A 22,640-nucleotide genomic window follows, 5' to 3' on the forward strand; every position below is an offset into this window, starting at 1 on the left:
ACTGTGATGTCTCTTGTCTATATGGTAAATATGAAGCTACAGCCAGCAGGCGCAAAGCTTAGCTCAAAGATTGGAAACAGTTAGCCTGGATCTGTCCAAAAGTCTACCACCACTTGCAAATGGCTGCAAAACTCATGACAAATCAAAATCAGCTGTGCTTTGTATTGTTTAGTGCTATTTAGCAAATGTTGACAAAAACCTAAACTAAGATGAACGTGGTAAACTTTATAGCCTCGCCACCTGTTAAACATCAGCATGTTAGCATCTGACTGTGAGCATGTTAGCATGCTGATGTTAGCATTTAGCTCAAAGCACCACTTTAACAAAGTAAAGCCTCACAGAGCTGCTAGCATGACTATAGTCTTGTTAAAATATATACTAAATGGGTTTGTTTTTTTACCTTTGCAAAACTCAAACTAGGATTTTGTTTTGAATATGAAAGGAAGTCTAGTCCTGCGAGTGTGTGGGTAACATTACAAAAACAAAACAATAAACTGCTCAGCCAAGTTAACGACAGCCCTGTGTCTGACTCAATGTTTTAGCCAAATGTGGGGATCAAACTCAGGTCATAAACCAGAGGTCAGTGCCCTCCAAAGAACATCACCACCTGCTGCAGAGAAGAGAAAACTGCCAAAAATCTAAATCCACTTGTGGTGTTTCATGCTTTTTTAGGTCTTTGTTTTTTACTCTTTTCTGCCTTGAGAGCCTGGCCTTAACACAACAGCCCTGCCAGATTGTTATAGTGGTCAGGCTGTCCTGTGCTTAAAGAGGATCTCTCCCATTACAAACAAAAGTGAAGAGGCCAATCACACTGCAGTTCCTGCCTGAGAACGTTATGTCAGTGCCAGACAGTGTGCTGTTTGGAAACTGGGGGTTGGGGCTGGGATTTGGGAACATACAAAAGGTCTCTTGAATCATCACATTGCTGCTGCAGCAACAGAGAGTGAGATTTTTTTTTTAAAAGATCACTTTTACAGCTGCTTATTACCTTTGGAGAGGTTTAGCTGTATAGGCTGCGACTGATTTCCTCACTGTCTCTTTTGGCCTTCTTGTTCTTGACGCCCAGTTGGAGTTGAAAAACACTTACAATTTCTACACAGCTCTGGGAAATAACCCTGTGAAAGAGGAACCATGCCCTCTTGTTGTGCTCTTGTTAGAAAAGATGGCCAAAGCACCACATGAAACATAAGAACAACACGTTTTTGTGGTGAAAGAATATGTAAAATAATACAGCCAGATGGCCTTCTGAATGTCACATCGCCTTGCTCACACGGAACACTGGGAACTTTCTAGTGTGCGCTTTTGTGCACAATGCTGAAAGTGTGCATTCATTCTCACAGGAGAGCATCAGCTGCAGCAGGAAAGCAGGTTTGATCCTGTATCGGCAGCGTGCATGTTTGTTCTTATTGTAAATACATTTGCTTATTTTTGTTAATTGGGCTTCAAGTTGATGAAAAGCTGCAGTGTAGCAGACACTGATCTCAGGAAACATTTTGTCTTGTTCCTAATATAACACAAATGTATCCAGAAAACTTCTTGTGTTTTCTTCCTGGAAACAGTGGGGTTAACTTGGGTGCATGGGGTTAACAGGGACATTCAAGCATGTTCTTTGCTACTAATCAATAACATCAGCTGGTTTGTTTTATGCCAGGACTTTGTAGCTGGCAACATGCTATTTTACACACCCAAAATGGTTTATGTGTTTGGAAATCTTTGGAAATGAATGAAAAGTTTTATGGGTTTAATTCCAGGTATCTGATTATATGTTTAAACTGACCAGCTGTAAAACTAGCACCACAATACACGATTGTCTAATAATGACAAAAACCTCCACATCACACAGTTTTGACTCTTTCCTCCCCACAATGGTGTCACTCGTCTCTTGCTGGAGGATAAATTGAAGAAGACGTGGATTTCAACTGGCAGAGACTACAGAGTTGCTCAGAGGAGGGTTTTGAGGTAAATTGCTAGTTTGCTGAAAGGAAGCCGCCATCTTCTAAAAAAAGTTGATGTTACATTGAGCAGAATTATTCCCTTGAAAATGGATCATAATCACAAAGCATATCTGCATGCCTTTTTTGAGTTGTCAAATATGTAGACTTTCTATTTCTCTCATCATATATGGTTGCATACATTCAAAATAATAGTGCATTAGAAAACAAAACAGTGCACTCGGGTAAGACTGCAATACAGTAAAAAGTAGACGCTTTAATTAACAAGTTAGAGCAAAAGTATCAATTATTACCTTGTCATGTTTTCACCGCTATCCCTTCTTGGACTAGAATATAATTAAAAGCAGGCTAAACCAATAATTTGGCAGTTGGGAGCATTCAAGCTCTTTGCTGGTGCATGGACTCATTGGCCTGAGGCCCCAGAGTGTGCTGATCGCTCCAACAAGGTGACACAATAATATTCAAAGTATCAGGGAAATCTTTCTGATGATAAACTGCAGCCCATTTTGCAGAACAGATACCTCACTTACCTCAGAAAAGTTATTTTGTGACGTGTGCTTTTCTTTATCATTTCCTTTTTAGTGATTGGATTATATGTAATGGGAAGTCACTTATGGCTTTTATTGAAGTTTGTGAAAAATAATTTGCACATTCAGTGTATAAAGGGGAAATTGCTCAATACTTTAACACTGACTTTCCATCAACTAATAATTTTAGAAGGCCAAACTTGCTTTTTTTCATTAACCAATAGAATGACTGAACCAATTAGTCAATGAATCAAGTCGTGGATCTAACATGTTTTATTCTGCAGTCGTTTTGATTGATTGAAATGTTTTATATATTAAGTATTTATATTAAGAGGATTTGTTACCTTTTTTTAAATAACTGTAAAGTGAATAACTTGAAGTTTTGGACTGGTTGCAGACATTAATTAAAAAAAAAAAGTAAACTAGTTTGTTATGATTAATCAACTAATAAGCAGAATATTAAGAAATGAATCGTTAGTTGCAACCCTAACCAATAGTATCCAATACATGTTTTCAACAAATATTACAAAAAATCTCAGTGTATTCAGGCTTGACAGGATGCTGCAGAATGCCCCTCACCCCAAAATATTGCATGTATTCTTACTAAAGGTCTCTGCAGTGCATACCTGGGTCGCCTGTGAGATACATCATCTGAATGCATGGAGGCAACCTGTGGTGAAACTTCCAAGTAACTCGTGTTGTTCGGTGTATTTGGGGACAAGCAGCACCCAATGAATGAACAGCTACTCTGACGGTGCAGTTGAGCGCTGCCGGTCGACACGCCCCCAGCATGGATAGAACCAGCAGGAACAGACGCTCAGGAGACACACTCACTATGCTGGAGAGTGGTTGAAGTCGCGATGGGAGTTAACACATCCAAGTTTGTAGAGGTCCTGTCACCAGCGTCGTTGCACTAAACAAAGACTTTGGGTTTCTTATTTTTTTCTCACTGAGGGGCTTGTCTGCATTTTTGTCCGAGGCGTTTCTCTCACAGGATGGTGATGACATTGGAAAGCCGGGTAAGATCATAAAGTCAGTTCTCTCTGATGAGAACGACCTCCTCCTCACGACCACACAAAGGGAACCACGGAACAAGTTTTTCTCACGCCATCATTTTTATTTTTTGAATGTCATTAAGAAGCAGAGGGGGCTGTTTCAAAGACAAAATGGATCACTTTGCTGCAGAGTGCCTTGTTTCAATGTCCAGTCGTGCAATTGTTCACGCTCAAGGGAATAGGGAGATTAAACCAGAAACCCCGTCCTCCTCCAAGAACGGAGAGGAAATGAAAGAACCTTTGGTGAAGGACAACTCCTCTATTTTTGTGGTGGCGCGGATTTTGGCGGATTTTAACCAGCAGACTCCCAACAATGTTGCCGAGCAGGCAAAAATAAAGGATGAGAGCATGCCGAACCACATAGATGATGGAAACTCTGCCACACCTACCACCATCTCCGATCCTACGCTCAAACAAAGAGGCAAAAGATCGCGAGGTCGAACTGAGCCAGAATCGCCTCAGAAAAAGCACAAATGCCACTATTCAGGTTGTGAAAAAGTTTATGGCAAATCATCCCACCTCAAAGCCCACCTAAGGACACATACAGGTCAGTTTCATTGGATGCAAATGTGTGTTGCTGTGAACATGAGTTCCCTTGCCTATATGAGAACGGATCATTAAAACTGAGAATTGCCTAATGATAAGAAGTGTGGTTTCGCTTACATTCAAACCGATATTTGTACAGAGGAGGGTCACTGACTGCTGTGTTTCCTCGAGTCAAAAACATTAACGGATCCACCCTAAATGTGAATAATCGTCACACACAGTCTACAGAAAAAGCCAGACTTTGTGCATAGTTTAATAATTGCATTGTTCCTTAAGTTGTATAAACTTGCGAGATTTCCCTTTAATTTCGGGGAAGGGAGGGAGTCATAAATAGTGCCACTCCCACTTAAGTCTCCGAGCTTTGTCACTGCTTTCCTCTTGTTACCCCCCCCCCGCAGTGGACAGTATGTAGCCTACAAACCGAAACTGCAGTGAAAATGCAGAACAACATGACACAGATCAGGTTTCCAGTTTTCTTCTGCGCGCATTAATTAAAGTCAACTTTGGTGACATGAGAAAGATAAACATGTAGGCATAATGCGCACATCATATCATGATCATCAAGCCAAGTAGGCCTCTGCACTCACATTGGCATGCAAAACGTTTACAAGATCAATCCAGTGAGTGTACCTTTACCCTGCAGAGAAATGCGCTCCAGATCAGCAGAATTCTACGTCTGACTTTCCTGAAGGACTATACCTCCATATTTGCTCATTGCATTCCGCAGGGTAGGCCATTGAGAGATAGAGAGAGAGAGAGAAAGGGGGGGCAAATATGTAGATCGACTCAAATTGAGGGGGTTGATAAGAGCTGTGCAGCCTTTCTGCCCAAAGCTCTTTGTTGTGATGTGCCACACCCCCGCTAGACAGACTGCCAGCTGATCTGGCCAGCAACAGACTCGGCTAGCTGAGCCTCGACTGAGGAGCCTCTCCTTCCCTCTGCTCTGTAGACTGCAGCTCACAATCCCTCTTCCCACCGCTATCCTCCATTCTTTACAACACACACGCACACACACGCACACACACACACACACACACACACACACACACACACACACACACACACACACACACACACACACACACACACACACACACACACACACACAAAATAAACGCCTGGTGTGAACTTGACCCATATTTGAGTCATGTTGAAATTGAATTCCACAGAAATATGTGCAAGAAAAACCCAGAATTCAAAATATGTAGAATACCTCTTGAAATTGAGCCCCCTTTCCCCCCTTCATAAATTAAATAATCTATGACCCTTCTTTACAGGGGAACATTCTTGTCTTGTTCTATTCTCTTCGCCTGCCTTTGTATCAGGACACACTACCCGTCTGGGTTTGTGATTGGTTTGTGTCCTTATATCACTAAATGTATTATCCTTTTAGAATAATTTTGTATCAATGCCATAGTGATTAAAGAAAAACAAAGCATTACTATAAAACTGTAAGTACACCTAAAAGACACAATAGGCCTGCTATATGGCGATGATGCTTTTCCTTTATAGATGGTGGATAATCTTGTATTGATATTGTTGTATTTTATTCCATTTTTATTCATTTTTATTGAGCATTACATAAGCACTGCCTTTTATTTATCAGCTGCAGTTTGGTGCAGTGGTGTCTGTCAAGAAGAGGAATGAGACTGGTTTGACTTATGTATGTACATAAAATAGGGTTCCATAATATTCCAGCATCATTACTTGAATGGCTTCCAAAAGGGAATAAAATGCCTGTGTCTCCTACACTATGCGTTTTTAGTGCTGTTTTATTACGGTCTATCATCTCTGCCCTTGTCTCTTTGCCTATTAAGCTTTTCCTTTCTTTTGTAGTACACTCCCGCGTCTGGCTTTGTGATTGGTTTGTGTACTATGATTTCTGATAATGAGGACAGTTTCTGCTTATTTGATTGGATAGTAACCGAACGTGAGTCATCACAGTTCCACTGCCTTGTCTTAGCCAAACTTGCAGCAGAGAGCCTGCCTCCAGCGCTCACTGTGCTTCCCTTCAGCCCCAACCATGTGTTTTTAGTGCAGATTTATTGCTCCGTATAAGCCCTGCCCTTGTCTCTTTGCCTATTTAGCGTTTCCTTTCGCCTGCCTCTCTGTTTGGATATGCTCTGGCGTCTGGCTTCACGATTGGTTTGTGTCCCATAAATTCTGATAATAATGACTCTTTCTGCTTATTTGATTGGATAGCCCCAGAATGTGGGTCATCTGAGTTCAGCCAGGCTGCCTCAGCCAACCTTGCAGTGCTTTCATAGAGCCAGACTCACGCAGTGTGCTTCCCTTCAGCCCCTACTAGCAGAGTCATGAGAGAATGGATTCCAGCCCAGTCATTCCCAGCCAAACACCGCTATCTAATTGAGGGGGGGAATCACTGTTATAGACTCTAAACAAAGAGCCAGGGACTAGGTGTCCTCACTTGACTTCTATAACGCCCAAAGCCTCATTATCCCATCTTTTGCAATCCGTGTGTGTGTGATTTGTCAGAGTGTAAAAGGAGGTGGAACCTGAGCTACATTGTATTTATTATGCAATGTCTATACTGCACATAAGAAAATCAATCCTGTTACTAGCTCAAAATGAACTTCATCCACTAGTAATGTCTCATGAGAGGCATCATCATTTTTATTTTAAGCCATAGAAGAATTATTTTTAGGTTGATGTTATGATGCTGATGGTGACGTTAGCTATTAAGGAGGTTTTTCTTTTGCAAACTACTGAAACATTTTAAGGGTCAGTTCTCCTTAATAACCTTAGCCATGAAGACAGTTTCAGCTTAATTTGTCTAGGATCCTGTGATGAAATTTGTCCTGCTACTCCAGCATAATGGAGGTGAATAATGTATGCAGGATAACTCACAGACCTGGCTGTAATGAACAATTTTCATTAGAAAAGGCCTGTGGATAATCCAATATAACTGTGAACTTTCTCTTTAAATGTATTAAAACCTTCCTGGTTTAGGGTCCCCTTAGTGGAGACTTAAGCGGTTTCATTTAAGGTTTCTTCTCACAGTTGTCTTCTCCGACACAGTGTAAAAGGGACACCACGATGTAGCAGACATGAGGGACCACGCTGAATTTAAATTGCTCATTATACTGCATTGAGTTTGATGGCGAAGAATCCTTCACAGTTTAGGGGTCTAAGGTTACCAGACAGCTTTGTCTGACCTCCTGGTGTGGGAGGTGGGGCTTCTCTCTTTGACACATATACTTATCCTACAGTATGGAAAATCCAGTCATGTAACGCAAGTCAACTCAGTTTTAAATGGTCCAGGTCATATAAATTAAACTGCTTTTAATTCTTTCTAAGGACTTTTGCCAGCACCAGCTGGTTTCTTTTCATTTATTCTTTATCGACTGTTTGTCTAAGAAGCATAACCCACTCTAACGATGAAGACCCACTTTCCCAAGAGTCTTGTGGTCATGAAGTACATGGTGTTCTCTGTGAAGCCTCATTACTCTGCATTGGTCGTGTCATGCAGACTGCGATCTCTAAAGGAGAGATGGCCCCTGACAAGCTCATTACAAGTCGTGTCTTCTTCAGAAAGAACAGCCGGGGCCTTCTGTGCCCCCCACAGTTGGGCCTCACAAAGGGCCATCTTGTCCGTGTCCGGGACCTATTGGAAAACTATTTGAGTCACCGGGACGTACAGGGTCAATATTTCACAAAGACAAAGAGCCTAATGACATATTTTACAGTTGGTTGGATGTTTTGTCTGGACATCTTTTGTGTTCTGCTGGGGGTACCTCTAATACTGTGAGATGGCTGTAAATCCCTCTTCTGTCTGTCCTAAAAAATAAGTGGTACCACCTGGCAGCACAGTTCCACTGCCATGTAGACCCAGCTATTCATGCCTTCTATTTTCAGCCAAATAACTGTGGTTAATGACACCTTTTTTTTTAACATGAAATTATCCCAAATTCCACATGGAAAAAAGAAGCAGGAGTCTCTGATTATATACATATACTGCATCTCTGCCCGTGGTTTTATATTTGGCTGCACTGCTACACACAGTGCACAGTGTTCCTGTGTGGCTGGTGGCAGTGATGAGGTAGCAGGGTGGAGAAGGGGGTTTTCCTGCTCTTGCTTGAGCATGACCTTGGCACAGCAATGGGTGTAAATTCTGCTGGGGCACAAGAGGTCAGTTTGTCTATCTGCCACACGGCAGGATTTCCACCATCCCACCCAGTTGAGCCATATTTTTCCTGATGTGTAATAAAACGATGACTCTGTTAGGAGATGCTCACAGTTTCCATTTTTCCCCATTCTGGTGACACAGTGTTTTAGCCCTGCTTTGCCATGATTTTATTTTTATTTTTACAGATTTTTATGATCCACAGAAGATGAATCTCACTGACTTTGGTGAGCCACTCACTTTTCTTCTAGTGCCACTAGCAGATCAGTTTTTACTAATCCAGGTGAATCATAGATGCATCGTCACAAAAACTGGAATGGGATAGGGATGTTTGTTCGGTTAATATTTTGTACATGCATGGTTCCCAGATGATGAATCCTAACAACTTTGGTGATCCCCTGACTTTTCATATAGCGCCACTATGAGGTTGATATTTGCTGTTTTGAGTGAAATGTCTCAACAACTAATTGATGGATTGCCATAAAAAAGAAATTCAGTACATGTTTCCTTCTGAATGAATTGTAATAACTTTGGGAATCCTCTGACTTTTCATCAAGTGCCATCATCAGTTCAAAAAATTAATTTGTCCAGTACTTTGGTTTATGACAATTCCATCAACATCAACTGCACTTTGTGTTCAGTGGTAATAAGCAAACGTTAAAAAGTGTCAAATTCCCTGTATGTGTTTACTTGGCCATTACAACTGATTCTACTATTAGCATGCTAACATGCTAAACTATGATGGTAAGGTGGGTAAACACCGCCATGTTAACATTATCAGTGTGAGCATGTTAGCATACTGAGATTAGCAATTAGCTCAAAGCACCACTGACCGTAAGTATATCCTCACAGATCTCTCACTCTTTATGTTATAAATCAATTTACTGATGTATTTTCTTCTGCTGTAAGATAAGACGTTTTCCTTGTGAATGAAATCCAGTTGGCCGTGAAGGCAATGTGTAGCAGTAGAGTATGTGTCCAATGGAAACAAGGTATTAGTTAAATCTACTTGATCCTTGGGTTGAAAATAAAACAAAGTGGAGCCACCATCTTGCCTGTTCTAATCCTTTGGTGCAGTGTTCCTGCACCATGAAAGACATCTCTGAGGCGTGTGCTGGTGCACATGCTGTCTATATGCTATCCTATATGGCCATGTAAAGCTCACAGTGGGATAGTTCCTCACTAATGTTGGAATGTAAATGTGATTTAACTGTGATTAAGCAGCCAAGCATGCATGGTGGATACTCCTGACACTGAAAGACCCCTGTCAGGCAGTTCCCTGGCTGTGTTGCTTTCAGTGGCCCACAGGGCTCATGTATTCTTCTCAGCTCAGCTCAGGAGTAGTTTTATAAAAGCTGCTCTGTCTATTCCCCCCCACCAGCCCCTCCCACACTTCTTCAGCCTGCAAAGCAAAATAGGTGCTGAAGCGTGTTGTGTTGCGAGGCCGAGCCCCGGCCATGGCTTGTGGCGTGGTGTTGATTACCAGCGGCAGGAAGAGAGGGATACAGACCTGTGGAACACTGTGCATTTTTTCACATCTCCTGTTCAAAAACCGCCAACCGCATCTCGCATGCAAGGGAGGGATCTGCAGTACAAAAACAGAGTATACAGTGCAGTAGGCAGGGTGGGGGTGGGGTTAGATACCGGGATATTCACTGTCAATGCCCTCCATTGATGTAGGTCATTTATTCAGCTGCATCTGTAGCTAATCTGATTATCGTTTGAAGGGCTGCATGTTTGACCTCTGCAGCAGTGAACACCCCTGTCAGCCCAGCACTCACAGCGTCCCATCTAAGAGTTAGATTCTGACTGTGTCCACTGTGTTGTGTTCAGCTCAACTTGAATAAGAGAGGAATAGCCGTGGAGCTAATGTCAGAGGGAGTGTTTTGTCTCTGGCTGGGCTGTTTATGTTCCTTACGGTATGTAAGGTGTGTCTGCGTGATAAATCATACTGTGGCAGACCACGTCACACAGGGGTGTGGCCCTCGGCACAAGAAGAGGAGTATTTTGTGGAGTCTTGGGGGAAGGATGGCATACTCCTTTTCTCTGTGAGACATGGAAACATTTCTCTCCCGGAGAATGAGGTATAACATTGGACAGCTGGCACTATCTCCAGCCTGTACCTCCTCTTATTGCAGTGTGGTGAGGCTTCTCATGATCTGGCAGGGCTATGGTTCTTTGTTTTGTTCTGGTTAGTAAGGATGTCTATCACATTAGAGTTATAGTGTCAGGACTCCATCATTTGAATGAGCTGGCATTGTACTGCAGGAGTGAGAGTCATGGATGATTGGGCATCCCTGCTCCCACCTGCTTTTGCAGACCAACTGTAAATACCCATTAATGGCTGCAGCTGTTTGCATGTCCTTAGTTAACCAGGGTTTAAAAGATACAGAGACACATCAAGGCAGGTTGTTTTAGCATGCACTCAAGGCTGAAAGAGAGTGCCCACTCTAAATAATTGAGGCAAATATGATGAGCTGGTCAATACAGGCGAGCTACCTTTCCCTTAAAGAGTTAAGGGGATGAAGTAATGTATGGCTAAGTGTGTGCAGGAGTCAGACGGTCACACTCGATCCCGATCTTGCATGTATCTGGGTGGATGTCAATAGCCCTGTGCAGTGCAGACCAAGGGGAGTGAGTTACGGTTAGTATGCACAGCCGGTCTGATTGAAATGCATTACAGGAGTGCCTCTCCTGCTGTGAGCGAAGCTGCTGTTATTGTTCACAACTTGACAGCTATAGGCCCACAAGGGGAGGCATGCTATTCAACGGCAAGCAAGGTCCCTCTCAGTATAGACAAAAGATGATAATAGATAAAATCCTCCCTGTTTTCAGAGCTTTCTCATGACAAGCTTGAGCCGGTCATCAGCAACTGACCCACCCAAGGCTCCTTTATTGTTCCTGCATATACAACTTACTCTCGTTTCTAACAAACTCTGAGTGGATCTGAGAAAACATGTTTTGACTGAGTGATTTTCTTTGTAATTTGACTCCTCTCCCACTGAGTACATTTTTCATAGACGAGCAGCCACGTAAACAGCTCTGATCTCAGATATGTTTCAAATCAAGCAGTGTCTTTTTTTTTTTTTTTTTTTTTTTTTTTTTACAGACCACAGAACTTTGTAAGCCTTTGTTGTTATTTTTCCACAAGCGAAGCTTGCGTGCACTGCTGTGTGAACAACAAAAAGAGGAGCTGCAAACGCCTTAATGTATATTCATTTTCTGCACACACGTTAGTGTTCAGATCATCTTGGCACATGATGGTGAGCGTAGAGGGAGAGGCTGGGTACGGTTGGGTTAACCCTGTCTGCTCCAGTGGTTAATGCTGATGAGGGACGCCGCAGTCATTTTAGTATTACCCCAAATCCCATGGATTGGATGGTTGTCTGCTGGCTCCTGGTTGGTTACAGGTCATAGTCTGTTGTAAACATGCAACCAAATTACAGGATTGTACTGAGCCCTACCACTGGAGCTAGTGGTGTCCCTCTCATTTCATGTTGCCAAGCTGACTGTGCCACCAGGCCAGCACTGAAGTGAGGTAGCTCCACCTCTTCTCGTCTTTTACTTTCCCTGCTCGAACTGTTTGCTTTTAAAAGTCCATGCAGGTTTATTGTGCTCCTTCGTTCTGAGCTATGTAACAGATATTTCCTGTTCTGGTTTTCACTGTGTAGGCAGAGCAAAGTCAACCTCAAGGTGATCTCTGATGTATCCACAGGAACTGTTTTTTTTTCCCCTCCTAAACCTGCAGAGATATTTACTCTAGCTCTCTTATGGTAGGCTCACATGAAGGTTTCAGCTGCACACTGTGTGAGTTTGGCCCATGCCTGAGGACACACCAGGAATGTTATCTACTCTTGTTTGAAATGCTGGTAGCTGTTGGAGCAGGTGACTGACATGAGTTCCTATGCCGCTGCTCACGTCAAAAAGAGTTTTGATCTCCCCTTTGCAGACAGCATCCCTCACACCAAGGAGATGAACTCAGATTCTATTTCTCATAACCATTTCTGCAGAAACCGAGGTGCCAAAGATTCTTAGATATGAATGAGAGAAGGATGGTGGGAGAGGAACAGAGATGAATGCTGTTTATTACTGACCCAGAGAGAACAGTTATATAACAAGAGTACCTGTGACATAATCTCATCGCCTTGGAGGGGGGACACTAGTGCTTAGTAGAGATACAGTTTGCGTGCATGATGTAATTCACTTTACGGGTAACCGGGTCACTGTGTTCGCTAGGGAAAAGCTTCCCTCAATCCCCCTGCTTCGCCCTCTGCATCTGACACATTCTAAGAAACACAAACCACGCCCTGAACGCTGCCAGAGATGGAATAACCAACCGGTGGGGCCTCACGTCACGTACGCCGCGGTGCCCTGCTGTGACGACACTGGAACTAGATGGGAGTTAGAGCAGAATAAGGGGAGTAGCTGGCAGCTTTCTTCTTTCAAACGAGATGCTGAATAATATCTGCAGTCTATTGAGGTATCATGGAGAGTGACACCCTATTTCTACAGAGGGTAATAACCCCTATCATCATTTCCACTCAGGATCAAAGCGTTTGTTCCCTAAACCTCCTCATTGTTACCAGAAAATTGGTTTTTACTGCCCTCATGGAAATCTCAATTCTCATGTTACGAAAGGAAGCACAATTAATTGGGGCGTTGCATTTTTTCCCTTCATGTAAGTGAACCTTTCAATGCTGACATTAAAGCAGCAGGGCTTTTGATGCATATTCATGTTGTTTACCCAAATGCCAAAGGCAGTTTAGCGGGAGGTGAAAACGGGCAGCGTATCTGTTAATTCTGCATTTTCTAAGAAGTCACAGAGCTTTACATAATCTGATGTATCTTGGTGAGTTACTGTTAGCTACCTGATGCTTCCACGATGACTGCATTACTGTATCAGGGCAGTTAGACTGGATATCTCAGCCTAGCTCTCTGGTGTCTGGTTAAATATTAATGCAGCTGGATCCGTTACACTGGTTATTGAGCCTTAAGCAGCCCACAGAGCTTAGCTCTACTTTTCTACTAATTTTGCAGTGCCAGGTGGCAGCACAGGCTGCTTCTCTTGCTAATAAGGTATGCAATCAGACTATCATGAGTCTCGTCAATGAGAGACAAACAGCCTAGTCTAGTTTTTATGAATTATAACTCATACAGGGCAGATTGTTTCTTTGTGTGTTAACTGTTGCAGCAGAGTGAGAGCATTATAGATGTTTTGGGAAAAAGGAGACAAGGCTTTGTGCAGTGTGTGCATATGCAAATGTCTATATGTCAGTTACAGAGTTTACATACACTGAGCCTGCTGGGACTGTAGTGGGAAGGGCTGACTGAGTTCAGTCTGGAGCTGAGGTGAGGCGTCAGAGGCATGAAAACAGACCAGGCTGTCTAGACTTGCTCTGTCTGTCGGCATGTTTTGTAACCATGCAGTATAGTTGGGGGGGGGGAGGGACCGAGACTAGTAGTGCACCGAGTTCTTGTTTTTGAGACTCTCTGGCATCAGGTAGCATATGAGTGTTTGATGCTCAACAGCACTGTTTCCATTGTGGTCCTGAGGGAAACCACAGAACAAAGAAAGCGTTTGGCAGGCCTGTTCTTATGTACTTATTTGTCATGCCATCTATAAACATTCACGCATCTCACCGTCCATTCCTTTTCATACCTCAAATCCCTGGCGTAGGCATGCACATGATGATTAAATATTTGTATTGTCAAGAAAGACTCATAACATTAAAAGACGTGCCGCCCTTTCCTATAGTACTGCATGGTCAGACTAGTGCATGTAGCAATTGTCAGGCAGAAACTCACTGAAATAAAACTAAATGGAATACAGTATTAGACATATTGGCCAGTGGATGCACAACGCTGCATTTAGGTGCCAAGCACACTGTTTCCACATTAGTATGGAAGGAAACCACAAGATATATAGTACCATCTGGCTTTGGGTAGATTTGTTTCAAAGCCCACTTTTATTGCATGATGGAGGGGGGAAGGGTGTAATTTCACATGTGCCGAGTCACAGATAGTTGCATGTTGGAAAATGGGTTTGGTAACCATTGTGAGTGTGATTTGAATCTGTAACTTAAATAAAAAACGGTCTGCTCCTCTAGCACAGCGCCAATTTTTAAGTGATTTACCCCAAGTCCCACGTCTCACTACAGCCTTTTTTGTCTCCCGTTTACATTTTCAAGATCTCTTGGGGGGTTTTGATATCCTTCCTTTTACTGACCTATCAGATCTAGCAGTAACCTTGTGATCATTATTCCTTGATGACTCAGAGCCTACTATGTACAGGAAACAACACAGTCTTGTTCAGCAGGCCTGAAAAAAATGTGTTCTTGACTTGTTAACCTGTAAACATCTTATAATGAGTCACTACTCTCACTCTGGTGAGCCATTTGGATCATTGGAGTTTTATTTGTTTCATGTTGCACTCCCTGACACTATCAGTACTTGGAAAATGCTTATTGTATATAAGTGATTGCCATTGTAAACAGTCCTACAACCTAAAGCACATAATGGCCGATTTTGCATTTTGGGGCCCATTTACTACAAATCACACATACTTAGTGTGAAAATTCCAAACTTTCTTCAAACACGGGCTCCCATTCATCTCAGTACAGTGTTAAAGTGAACTTGCAGAGAGTTAAAGTTAAAGATAAGTAACTCATTATAGTGAACTCTGGTCTATTTGTATGTCTCTGAAAGTAACATTGTTACTATTGCATGTTAAAGCCTGGATGGATTTGAAATGTCTGCACTGCAATACCACAAAACAATCATTTAACTTTGGCAAAAATAATTGCAGACATTATGTTCACTGTGTACCTCACAGTAGCCACCTCACCTCAGGTTTCACATCTTTGAAAGTAGATTTTCATATGAGACTGAAATAAGTGGAAATCGCTGGCTACTTGGAATGTAACAAAGATGTGGTGTATTATTTTTTTGTGAAAAAAGGTCAACGCTATATGGGCTAAAACATGGAGAAAATTGTGCAAAAATGTGGAATATGGTCAGCAATAAGGAAATGATCAAAACTGAATTTGCTCAAATAAAGGCTTGTTCCTAATGCCATGTTGCTATCTTCTTGTGTGATTTAACACACCCACTTCCCTCTGTGTTACAGGAGAACGACCTTTCCCATGTACCTGGCCCGACTGCAGTAAGAAGTTTGCTCGCTCCGATGAGCTGGCCCGCCACTATCGCACTCACACGGGGGAGAAGAAGTTTGGGTGCCCGCTTTGTGACAAGCGCTTCATGCGCAGTGATCACCTCATGAAGCACGCCCGGCGCCACTCAGATTTCCAGCCCGGTATGCTGAAGAGGCCCCACGGCAGCAGCAGCTCCACACGTCCCAGCTCCCTCAGCGACTACAGCCGCTCGGATGCCTCCAGCCCCACCCTCAGCCCCGCCCTCAGCCCAGCCAACTCGCCTTAAACTGAAACCCAGTCGCACTTTCTGTCTCTGACCTGCGAGGCCTGTGTTTTTGTCATAACACTCGTGTTGCACGGTTGTCAGCAACCCCCCCCTTTGCTATTCCTGCGCTTGCTGTGGTGTACCATACTGTACATAACTGCTTATTGTAGTGCAATTACTCGTGTGATCCTAAAAAAAGGTAATGCCTTTCCCAGATGGCAATATTTACATTCTGTACCATATGTCTGTATTTTTTTTGACTCTGATCATGGCTAGTTGTCCAATGTATGTTCACAGTCAGCTAAACAAGGTTTAGAAGAAGAAAAACAGACACCCTGACAAGTCTTATCAAAAATGGGACTTTCTTTGTTGTTGTTTTTTTTGAAAGGGTGAGGAGAAGGGGTACACACACACACACACCTCAGGATTGAAGACAGTTGCTATTTCTGTAATACCACAGTACTTCAGAGTACTCACATTGACTGCACAATATACTCATCACTTTACTCTGAAATTCAACAGGGGTTGAATTTTACGCCCTGCTCAGGGATGGCCTTGTTAGCTTGAAAGAATGAACACAGTGAAGAGAAACATACAGTACATATATAGCAGCCTTTACACTCAACACAATTTGCACTCTTTGTTTTTTTGTTGGTTTTCACGTTTTGAGGAAACTAGCCCGACGGTCATACGGTCAATCGTACACAGAACTCATGTACTCTTGTTCTCGGGGGGTTCATATGTATTGTAATTGCTGTGTGTTAACAAAACGATCCCCAAACCTCCACCTCAGTAAACAAAATACATCAGTTCCTCCACTGCATTGTTAATATTCAGTTGCCATTACACTGGGTTAAATATGTACTTCATTAAACAGCTGTGTGCAGTATATACTGTGTAAATCTGCATTGTGGGAAGATCAGGGTTACATTGGGTTAACAGTTTTTAAAAGTATACTCGGTTGAAGAAACTTTAGAACCTTTAAATAGAGACAGTTAAGTTTCAAAGCAGCTGTTCATGTTTTTTTTTCTTTTTTAAAGTGCTGTATCATCAGGCAGTATTTCACACAAAATGGACACAAAGGGACTTTAGTTGAAACAATGTTTATCCCTCTCTGAAGCACATAGGAAAAAGTACCAAAGAGAGTGAATGAAAGCTTTCTATTCAGTCTTGTAAGCTGCCCTTCATTGAGGCCTGGGCCTGGTGGTTGGCAGTATCACAGGTAGAACCAGACAGCCTGCACACTTCGCTCCTCCTGGCTTTGCCTTTTGTGGCCTCCCTTGAGGAAACAGCTGCATCCCACAAGAAGCTAGTCACAGCCCGCAGGAGGAGTGCTAACATGCCATTCCTGGGGAGTCCTCCCTCGCCCATCTGGCTCTACCTGTCCTGTCAGAGAGTGGTGAAGCTCCAACTCTGCCAAATAGCTTAAGGTGGCCTAACTTGGCGGCTCGGGGGGGGGTCAAATGTAGGCCAGCGTGTTAGGCAGAACCGGGCTTGGCTGCAACATGGTGGAGCACAGAGCGAACAAAGCAGCTATCTGCAATAGCCAGGCAAGGGAGGGCAGGTCCTGATAAAAGAGGAGAGGTTTATCATGAGCTGAGCAGCACAGAGGAGGAGACACCCGGTCGCAGACACCCCCGTCTCCTCCTCCTTCCCCCAACTCCCTTCAACTGTAGAAACCATGAGCAGAAACATGTCTGTAATTAGTGGGTTGATCCAACCTGTAGGATAAGAGTAGAAAGAGTAGTGTATGAACAACAGTACTACCTAGACAACGCTAGCAGTGTGGGTGGGATGTACCCAACTCCATCCTAAGCACAGGGAGAAATCCTCTACTGCTGGAGAGTCAAATGACAAAATGCCAAGGAAAATGTCGCTCTAAATTCATACTGATAAACCAGAGCTCTCAAACAGCTGCTTTCAAACTTCTCTCTTGCAACAATGTGGGGGGTGGGAGCTTTTAAACCGAACATATCAGCAAAGTGCAATGCTCACCAGCCTCACGTCGTCCTCCCTGTGAAGCTCAGATGTCCTGTGAGAAAGCTGACTTGTGTTTCTAGACAGACATGCCTCAATAAGTCAGGCAAAAGGCACAGTAAACCTTCCATGGAAGCAGGCACCACTATCAAAACTGCTGCAGCACCGCCAGTCTGTGTTATGCCTACATTTTCTTTGAATGCTTCAGCACTAAGGCCGAAAATAGTTTCATCCATGTATTCGGTCCTGTCAGACCCCTCCAGACTGTTGTCACCATGAATTGCATGTGCTAGCTTCATTCTGCCAGGAACTCTGGCCCTGCAGTCCCATGCTTCACACTATATACATGTTAACAACTGCGCCTTGGAAGCGTAGAGGGTTTTTTGAGGCGGTCTGGCAGGTGTAAGTTCATGAATGACCGGCCTTGTCCCTCGTTCTCCACAGCAGCCATCTCTCTTTAAAGTTGTGAAGAATCAGCTCTGTCACATCCTCCAGAAAGAAAACATCCCTTATTTAGATTGAATGCAGTTGTTTCCTCAAAACACCACGGTTAAGAAAACAGCCCTCTGTAAGATGTCAAAATAGTTTCCAGACTGCAAGATGACACTTTCAATGCCATTGATCAGCAGCTCTTTATGAAAGAAGCATTGAGAGTGTTTGTTTAACTTTTAGCATTTCTAGAACAAAAAAACTTTGATTTTCACTAACAAATTCTTCAAATAGCTGTTGCGCAGCTTTTTGTGGTATCTATCCATTTTTTTGTTTGTTATAGTCAATTTTTGACTTGGTTTGTAGTTTAACTTTCTCTTGCAAAAAAAACATTTCTGATTAGCTCACCCTCAAGCAGGTTTCATGAATCACTTTTTAATCCATAATCTGCACATTTACCTCAGGGTCGACATCCGCAAAGCAGATATGGGACAGTTTGTGGATTTTGTTGTAACATCAGTTGCTGCACAGAAATGTCTGCCAGCCTCCCCCCGGTGTTCCTGGGTGCTTTGTGCTCACTGCTGGTCAGTGTCCGACCACACTGGAAACAGGAACGCCGCTGTACGGGGCCCAGCTCCTGCCTATGCGCCTTAGTAAGCACTGGGCACTCTGGAGCTCTTTTCAGTGAAATGCCCCTTTAAACACCTTTGACCCTTAGTGTCTTACAGTAGGCAACAGGAAGCTCTATACCATCTGAAAATAAACCAACTGTGACAGTGTAAACATCCCAGTCTATCCATCCATCCAGACTGTACCGGTGACATATATAGGCCTCCACAGGCATAACTTTTATTCTCACTGTACCAAATTTACTTGAATAATTCAACACAAAAGGCCATTGAACACAGTTTTGTACATGTCCATTTTTACTGTACTTGCGTTTGTTGTCAAATAATTATTAACATTACTGGAGAAAGGTGTATAGTCTGTTTAAATTTATTTTGTTGTTTTTTCTGGTCATTCTTCAGGTCATTTCAGCAACTCTTTCGAATATATCACAGCATTAAGGTTGATTCTTTTTGTCGGGCTGTTTAAAGGAACCATATTTTGTTAAAAAGCATAGTTTTATCCCTGTTAATGGGGTTTACCCCTTTAATTAAAAACACTTAATACTCTGTTGATGTCAGGATGCAGGTTATTCCAGTTAGCCTGTTATCCAAAAATTCAAGTCAGAAAATGAAAGGATTGTTTGGGGTGACCGAAAAAGTAAACCTCCTGACCTCTATGTCCGGCTATTTCAAATGGAGTGACTCATTTTTTCTTTTCTTTTATTATATAGATTATTTTGAAAGTTTTCCATAAGAATAGAGACCACAGCATTGTGAGTTAGCAATGTAGTCATACATTTTATTATTGCTTATTACTTATATTTGTCTCATATGAAATGTTTGTATATTTTTCAGAAATCATACCTCTTGAAATATTTGACTTTTGTTCTACTTTCATATCTTTTTAAAACATCCATCATGTAGCTTATGTTTGCTTGATGAGTAGCACAAATAATTGGTTGTTTTATTTGTCCCTACTTGAATGAAGAAGAAAAGAAAGAGACTTTTTTTTCTGTAAAAAAACAAACAAAACAAAAACACTGGGCTACATTTTATATAATCATCCCATGTTTTCAGGGTCCTCAAAAAGTAATCTTTCCAGGAAATAATGAAACCTTATTTTTTATTTTATGTTACAAAAATATTTAAAAAGAACCCGTTGTCTACTGAGCTCCATATATTTGTCTGAATTTAAACATTTTCTATATGTGAGGGATGATGTCAGCTGCAAATTACTATGAAACTCCACTTCAGCATTTTTTAATCTAATTTTTCAATTGTAATCCCACAGAGATTACAGTTTTTGACATCTGTCAGAGAAATAAAGGAATTTGAACACTGACAAAATGGAAATACAAGGTTTCAACAAGATGCTAACAGTGTACCAGTTAATATTTTGTTCTGCTTACTGTAAAAATATATTAAAGTAGATTGGTTGTTGCTTAGTATGTAAAGAACTAACATTAACCTTATTTAAAAAAGAATCATATTAATAACATGAATATATCACTGATATCGTCTCATCTTCATGGTCTCAGCGTACAAGCATGATTGATGCAATTGTGTGCCAAAACTATAATGGTAACTTCTTAAAGATAACAAAAGTTGAGGGTAAAAAACAGAACCTGGCTACTATCAGACATTTAACAAACTTGTACAGTTTTATAAAGTGTGACATGTTTTTTTTAATGTAATGTACAGGATTAAATGAAGCAGCTCTGCATATTTGATATGCAAGTGCTCCAAGTTAAATATTGCTTTTCTGCTTTATGTAAACATTTTGATTGTGTAGCTTTGTTTTCATTTGGTTCTTGTTATTTAATTTTGACTTCTTTTTTTTTTGCTGTTCAATACTTAAGCAATGTATAATGGCTTATTACAGGTATTTCTTTGACATAAACAATCTTAACAATGATAAACGCCCAACCATTCCAAAGGATTGAAAATTGCATTTGCTATAAATGTGCTGCTTACATGGACCCGATGCATTTTTGTAGGTTATGAATAGACGTCTGTCTTGACTGTGAGATTTTACACGTTGTGAGTTGTGCACAAGGTACGTTTATCATTGTCAACATTTCCCAGGTTTAATCTCTCTTTTCTCCTCTGCGGGCTCTATATGTAGGCTAAGCCAATTCGAATAAACAACATACATGCAATATTTAAAGTATTATAAATCTATAATATTTAAAAGATCAGGACATACTGTGCATGTCTTCCCTCATGACAAAAGCCTGAGGCTTGGGGGATAATGTTTTAAGAGGGAGCCATAGATAGGAGAGAGCAGTTCTTGAGCAGTGAGTAAGCTTTGAGTTCTTGCAGCTCAACAGATGCTCCACAGTTACAAGTTGTTACCAAAGGCTTTGAAGGGAAAGATGAATGTTGCAGTAATTTTGAACCCAACCCAGTTTGGACCCCTGGGTTCAACTTTATATGCTCTTAAGTGTTGATCAATGGATGTCGTGCTTGATATGGACCTTTTTCTACATCTCACATAAGAAATTTTCATTTTGAAAATCACTTGAATGAACAAAACCCTTTTAATTATACGAGCAAACTAATTCTGACTGAGTCAAAAGACGAGAAACAAAAGAGACTGAGTGAGTAGGAACATGCAGCGTAGCAGACCACATCTGTCTGTACCCTTCACTGACCATGTGGTCTTGCTTGACTGCCTGAACTGACACTGGGCGGCATTTTCTCTTTACTGTTGAAATGCACGCTGACTAAAAGTCTTTTGCTCAAGCTTTGGATATGTTTGCCCTTAAAGGATTAGTGTGTTCCCGGTTATGCAGCACTAAGTGCTGTGAATGACCTCCCTTTAATTACAAAGAGAGAGCCGCTTACCAGCCTTTTGGTTCTGTTTCCTGTACCTGTTTGTCCTCAGTGTATTGTTGCTCTCTTGATACCTCTCCTCTGTTTCTCCTCTGCCCATCACCATCAGTTGCCTGTTGTAGTGACTCCATGGTGCTGCTTTCCCTTTCAGCACCAGTATAATCTAATCTGTAAATAACTCGACTCAGCTATGGCCAGTACATTCTCTTATGACCTCACTCTAACCTTCAGGTGTCATTTTGTTTTTTTCTCTCTCAGCAAACCAAAATCACTACATTCAAGTATTACAGTTGTACAGTTCCTCTGATTCTACACACATTTAATGTGCTGGTCTTAGCTGCTCTGCTGTACCTTTTTATGGCATTATTTTGTACATGTTAGACAATATATGGTGACCATGTCCTATGCAAATATGAAAAATAACAGATTGTTGAATAATGTATGTTGTCATAACTTGTATGCATGAAATAGTGAAGTTTACATTTGGAAATAAATTCATAAAATAGCAGCTACAATTGGTTTTGTGCTCATTTCCTCTTCTGTTTAAGTGACACTGGGACTTTTGCTCAACAGCCGCCACTGTGGCCACAATGAACACATTATGTGGTTGTGATAAATGCTAGTAGCAAAAGAAGAGAAGAGTCATTAAAGCATTTTGTACGGAGTAGACAAACAAGATAATGCATAAATGAACTGGTGAACAACTGGTAGGCAAATGTTGTCAGCTTTGGACAGAGCTATGCTAGCTGTTTCCCCGTTTCCAGTCTTTATGCTAAGCTAAGCTAATCAGCTGCCAGCTGTAGCCTTAAAGTTATAGGTACCGTACAGACGTGAGAGTGGTATCAATGTTCTCATCTAAATTTCGGCAAGAAAACAAATCCAAAAGTGCCAAGCGATTCCTTTATGTCAGAAAACTGACTCAGTAATGTCAATTGCAACATTAGCCACCATAAGCAAATGGTCGTACCAAATTAAGCTGTAGAGTGTTTTATTGATACATTTAACATTTTAATTTTAAGACAAAGAGTGTGTTTTTCTGTTGTTTTTCAAAGTTACACAGTCTCTTTAATGTCTGATTTGTATCAGTCCTCTATAGGAAAGTTCCTCGTTTATGATTGTAAAGTATTTTAAACATTAATGCAGAATTCCAG

The 22,640-nt window shown here is 41.7% G+C and overlaps 1 protein-coding gene across 1 annotated transcript; it reads left to right on the forward strand.

Moving 5' to 3' along the window:
- The first annotated feature begins 3,234 nt into the window (after positions 1 to 3,234).
- Positions 3,235 to 22,004, forward strand: klf13 (Kruppel like factor 13). Its single transcript, XM_028584733.1, has 2 exons — positions 3,235 to 4,081; positions 15,351 to 22,004. Exons 1-2 carry the CDS (start codon positions 3,607 to 3,609, stop codon positions 15,659 to 15,661), a joined length of 786 nt encoding a protein of 261 aa, XP_028440534.1. The 5' UTR covers positions 3,235 to 3,606; the 3' UTR covers positions 15,662 to 22,004.
- The last annotated feature ends 636 nt before the right edge of the window (positions 22,005 to 22,640 follow it).

This window comes from Perca flavescens, chromosome 8, assembly GCF_004354835.1.
Source record: "Perca flavescens isolate YP-PL-M2 chromosome 8, PFLA_1.0, whole genome shotgun sequence".
Lineage (NCBI taxonomy): Eukaryota > Metazoa > Chordata > Actinopteri > Perciformes > Percidae > Perca > Perca flavescens.